The following is a 5,743-nucleotide window of genomic DNA, read 5'->3' on the forward strand; positions in this document are numbered from 1 at the left end:
GTGTAGGGAGGAGAGGATAGGAAGTGACGTGAAAGGCAGAAAGCGAAGAGACTACTGAAAATGAGTAGAAACATGGGAGGAATGCAAAGACATGAGCTACATTTCCTTGAGAGTCCTGGATCCTAATTCTGCATCTGCACTCTTCCCAGGCCTACCTTCTTATGCAAAATCAACTTTCTTCTTTATATTCAGGTGTGTATAGAGAACTGACGTGGGATAGGAAGCAGTTACATCCCAACAGATGGCAGAGACAGCTTTGGAGAAATGGCTAAGTGATAATCATGAAACTCCACCAGTTCCTGCTAATTTTAAAGCCTTCACAAAGTTAAGACCATTCCAACAACCACAGCTGTCTGTAGCTCATCAGACCAGAGTGACAACACCACAAGAAAACAACTTTGCTCATGGTCATGAACTTAATCTGGCTTGAAAATCAGCACTACTCTGGGGACAGGCATAAATGTCCCAAGCCCGACTTATTTTACTGAAATAGAGAATTTAATCTAGCTGTATACAGTGCTTCAAGGATAGAAAGGTCAAAGTATTCTGTTGAGGTATTCTGTTTATTTCAAAAGTGGCTGCATTTGTTTCTTCTACTATTCTTTCTAGGTTTGTTCACAATACTTACACTGAGCTCAACACTTCTCTGAGCTATACAAATGTAGGGATAGGGTTTCAGAAGAGCTCAGTATTCAGCAAGTTTAATAATGCCAAACTTGTCTGAAAGTTTGGGCCACTATTGATCAAAATCTATCTTTTAGGGGTCTTCTTGCTCAGCTCAAGAGCACAAGTGAGGAGTAGCTTAATTTTTCTTTAGTTGTAGGATAAAGGATGGTGGCTCTATACACATATGGATAGCATTAGGGAAGTTTCACAGCTGTAAGAGTGCAAGAAGCCCTCATTTCCGTATAAACTTGCCTATTTTGTGCAAACAGCAAAATTGGAGGAGGCAGGAAAGAGGGGGAGATGATCTCAGCCCATTTAGTGCTTTAGAAATAAAGCAAATGTATGGTAGAAGTCATGCTCTTCATGAACAGCAGAGAGCAGAGCACAGGGGGCTGTGATGACTTCGGCATGCATTGGTGAGGAACACAGCCCCGTCAAATAGCACTGCACTGATCCAAAGTGAGTGACATAGTTGTGTGACTATGGCCAGGAAAAAATACAGTCTCTTAATTACTGCACTGCTGAGAGAGGTCCAGAGGAACTGCCTGATGATTTGGAGGTGTAGCCTCCTTTGGAGGCATCTTCTCAGCTGCATGAAGACCCAGGGCTGCACTGTGGCCTCAGCAGAAGCTTGGGGAAACTTGGGTAGTCCAGAGCTGCCACTGGGGCTTGCGTGGCCAGCCCTCTGACTCACTTGGTACAGAACCTGGACAGGTGCACACCCCAAAAGGGGAGGGATTCTTAGAGAAAAAGATGAGTGACTACCAAGGGCTAAGCAATACCACCAGTGAAAGGAGTCAGCCAAGAATACGCATCAAATAATGAATAACTGCCTGAGAATCCTCAAACTGCAACTCTGCTAAAGTCAGCCTGGCTTTGGGGATGACACCTTGGACCTTGGATCTTTGTGTCATGACAGCAAGTTAAAGCCCAACATGTCAGTACTTGCTAGCTCTCCACACACAATACAAACCTAACTGCAGGTATCTGCTTCATTGTCTTTACATAAAACTAAAAAAAAACCCCTAAAAAAAAAAAATTACAGACATACAGTATCTAATCAAATCAGCTGTCACAAACACAATCAGTTAATGACTAACCCAGACAATAAGAGACAGACAGTTCACAATCCTGGGGCAACTGGCTCTAGGTGGCCCTGCTTGAGCAGGAGGGTTGGACAAGATGACCTGCAGAGGTCCCTTCCAACCTCAACCGTTCTGTGATTCTATGACAAAGCAGCTTAAATGAAATTAGGTTCATTTAGGAAGGAGAATAACCTTGCCATGGCTCTCACCCTCGAAACTTGGTGTTCTCTTACCACGTGATTACTTCACAGTTCATCTACACCAGAGTTACAACATATGAGAGTTGTCACCACAGCTGCTTCTTGGGCAGGATGCTGGATACCTTCCAGTTTGAAGTTAACATTTGCTCCAATTTGCAATTTGTTGGCAATAATTTCTATGGTTTTTTCTTCCCTTTTAGTTCTCATCTTTAACTTAAAAATATTTCAGGATCAATTAAGGTGAAGATGTAGCTGCTTTATATTTGCAAAGCTTTTGTCATTAATTTTAAAACCATCTGGACCAACTTTTTCACAATTCCACTTGACTGAAGTCTCCAATAAACCCTCAGTTATACAGCATGGCTGGTTGTCATTGCATCCCACACAGACAGGGCCTTTGAAGAGGACTTCCTCAAATCATTCAACCTCTGCTCTGAAGGTCATCACTTCATGTGCAGGCACTTCCACCAAATCAAGCCCTAACCAATCTAACAGATGGTTCAGCATGCAGTCTATACCTGGATTTCGTAAACAGGTTTGGAGGAAGGAATAGCAGCAAATTCCCGGTAGTCAAACTTCTTTTCAGACATGGACTAGAAGGGACAGCAAAAGAGAATAAACAGAGAAGAGAGAGTAAGGAGAGAAAAATGGATAGAAAACCAGCAGCAAGCTGAGCAATCTATGCAGAGATAAAAGCAGAAGCAGAGCGTCATTCTCAGTTAGAAGAATCCCTGGATACAGCCTCTGAAAATGAGGCATGTCTGGGACATTGTCTTTTTAGCTGTTCTGGTGTCAGAACAGGGGTTCCAAGTTGCAGAGAAAACATTATGTGCTCCAGTAAAATGCACATGCACACCAATTTAGGTAGGAAACCTATTTTCATGGGAATATTCATGGCAAGATTCCTGATAGCTGTAGCACAGTCAGGTTTTCAATCCAGAGTTGGCAAAACCAGGTCCCCTCTCAGTGCAGCTGCTCCCACTCTTGTGTTTGTCTGTCTTACTAATTTTGACAATTCTCTGCAACAATGTCCGGTTGCATTTATGCAGTGCTCAGAAAAAGGAAAATGCTGATTTCGGCTAAAGTTCTCAGTTTTATGCTGTTGAGGAAACAAGGGGACAGAGTCTCTGAAGTGAAAGGCTTTCTGAACATGGAGATGAAGAACCAAGAAAAGGATAAAATAATAAAACAGGGAAACAGAAAACAGATGTTACATCGTAGTTGTAAAAAAGGGGGGATGCCTCTAGCAATGGGTATGGCAGAGCTCCGTCCACTGTGCCCTCTTCACAATTCATGCAGCCAGACCTGGTTTAAGTATTTAAGTAGGGATCCCATGGCCCAGATGCACAGTCCACACCCAAACTGGCTAACTGAGAAATCCCAGGATTATAGGCAAGATAACAAAAGCAAGCAGAAGTATGTCATACCAGCCTTCCCGGTGAAGTGATGTTTCTGGGACTGCAATCTGCAAAAGATGACAGAAAAGCACTATTTAGTGAATGGCTGTATTACGTGCAACACTTCCCTGAATCTGCCCCTTCCATTTAGCAGCTTTTAAGTGTGATAAAAGACTATGCTCAGGAAAGACACTGCCTTCTCAGAACAAATGCCTCTTTCCTGTTTTTTTAAAAAGTCATGATGCTTGTTTTATTTCTGCTCTGGTTCCTTGGAACCATACCTCAGATGTTCTCTCACATTTTCTATAGATCAGGCCCATCCCCTATGCTGAGAGATGTCGTATGTCCCAAAGGACCTTCCAATCTAGGCTGAAGGAGGAAATTGCTTTCAGAGGTCTGCTTTCAAGCAAGTTAAGCTAAAGCAGCATTAACTTTTTTTCTCAGAGATAGAGATAGCTATACAGTACCTTCCAGTGGTGTTGGTGATGGGGTAGGAACAGGTGAAGGTGACTCTGCCAGCTGCTCCAGTGTGCTGCGTTTTTTCCCCTCCTTGGACTTGGCAATAACCATTTGCGCTTTAAGAGCATCCTGTTCAAGGGATTTCATCCTGCCTCAGAAATGAGGGAGGGAGAAAAAGACATCAGACATTGCCTTCTTGATAAGAGATAATGCCTCCTTCTGCACCTAGCACCACGGTCAACAGGCTGAGTGCAGAAAGGCGGAATTAAGGACCCTTGGTTCCCTGAGGCAGACAGACTTTCAAAGCAGGAGAGGAGAACAGCTTGGTTTGCTGTCATCCTGAAACATACATGCCATCATATGTGTTGAACAGACAGAGCCTAGAGCTAAGCATCAACGCACTGAGAAGCTGCAGGCCTTTCCAGAAGTGCCATATACGATGGGAGAGCAACCCAAGCTGGGAAAGGAACTGCAGGGGCTCGAATGAGTAGGATTAATTCTCAGGGCTTTACTCTCCTCTGTGTTCTCAGTGTGTTGCATCTTAACCCTCTTCAGCCATCAGGAGATTATGAAATAACTAAGAAAAAGTGGGCTCAGCCCTCAGAAATGTCTGCTCTCTTCTCCCAATCAAACAGACCCAGCATCCCCCTTCATTCTCATTGAGACAACTGCCGGTAGTCTGTGGGACCTCAGGGAAATGAACACCAGCAACCACTAAAATTTTCTCCCTACCCCTAGCAGGCCACAGCTGGGAGCACTGCGTTAGGATGTAGGGATACAGACAGGACCGTTGAGCATGCAGCTGGCAGGGAGGGGGCTGTGCACACCTGGATTGGCTTCCTGACCCAGGGATTCTTGAGGCGTGACTCTGCATTGGACTAGACATCTGAGCTGGCCTGGCCCCAGGAGCAGGTGCCCACTGTCGGGACTGGTACAACTTCCTGGCCAGATCCTGCTCGTACTGTTTAATACTGTCTTCAAGAGCTGAGGATCTGAGGAGGAGGAGGAGGAGGAGGAAGAGGAGGAGGAAGAGGAGGAGGAGGAAGAGGAGGAGGAAGAGGAGGAGGAGGAGGAGGAGGAGGAAGAGGAGGAGGAGGAGGAGGAAGAGGAGGAGGAAGAGGAGGAAGAGGAGGAAGAGGAGGAAGAGGAGGAAGAGGAGGAAGAGGAGGAAGAGGAGGAAGAGGAGATGATGGTGATGAACATTGCAGCAGACAAGCGCAGGGAAAGAAACAGATACAGGAACATACCCTGGCAAGGAGAAATATGGGTCTGATATAGGGGTAGCCTTGATTAAAACAGGCTCCTATATCTGATCCTGTCCAATACCAACTGCTGCAGAAGAAGCAGGAACCTCCAGAGGGCAATCTGGGATGACGTGCCCAGAAGCATTAGCCTTCAGAGCCTCAGCATCTGGAGACTGCCCTCCTCACGGGCTAGGAGAGGACTAGAAACACCCGGCAGACCAATGAAAAAGGTGCAGGAGGTAGTTACAAAGAAGTGGGTATGAGTGTAGCAGACTGAGGGAATACAGGGCATGAGTGAGTGTGCGGGCACACAGTTGATAGTGTCTCAGTGTAGATTTGCATACATATATATACAGGTGCATGCACCTGTTAGCATGCACCTTTGTTTGACCACGAGAAAAGGGGAAGCAGAATGGACAAGCACATTACAAAAGGTCTATTTGCCACAGGCCTTGGAACACATGCAATTGAAGAGGTGAGTGCATCCATAAAATAGCATGTGCATGGTAGGAAAACTGCCAAGATGCATATAGCCCTTGCTGGAAACCTGCCTCCCTTGATATGTGCCTGTACCTTCTTAATCACACTCTTCCTATGGCACGAATGCCAGCAGTTGTGTGTGCCCAGAACACTTATGTAGCATGGGTCCCAGTGTGTTTGTCCCAAGAGAGCACAGGGGTGTGTGCTGGGGG

At 45.5% G+C, this 5,743-nt stretch overlaps 1 protein-coding gene across 1 annotated transcript in view; it reads right to left on the bottom strand.

The window, feature by feature from the left end:
• SCRIB (scribbled planar cell polarity protein) overlaps positions 1-5,743 on the bottom strand; it is a 96,661-nt gene that overhangs the window by 6,386 nt on the left and 84,532 nt on the right. The window contains exons 41-44 of the mRNA XM_009318786.1: positions 4,635-4,799; positions 3,816-3,955; positions 3,379-3,416; positions 2,470-2,544 (exon numbers count right to left, since the gene is read on the bottom strand). Coding sequence (XP_009317061.1) covers positions 2,470-2,544; positions 3,379-3,416; positions 3,816-3,955; positions 4,635-4,799 — 418 coding nt within the window. The remainder of the gene's footprint in view (positions 1-2,469; positions 2,545-3,378; positions 3,417-3,815; positions 3,956-4,634; positions 4,800-5,743) is intronic.

Source organism: Pygoscelis adeliae, unplaced genomic scaffold, assembly GCF_000699105.1.
Source record: "Pygoscelis adeliae isolate BGI_AS28 unplaced genomic scaffold, ASM69910v1 Scaffold452, whole genome shotgun sequence".
NCBI classification, from domain to species: Eukaryota; Metazoa; Chordata; class Aves; order Sphenisciformes; family Spheniscidae; genus Pygoscelis; species Pygoscelis adeliae.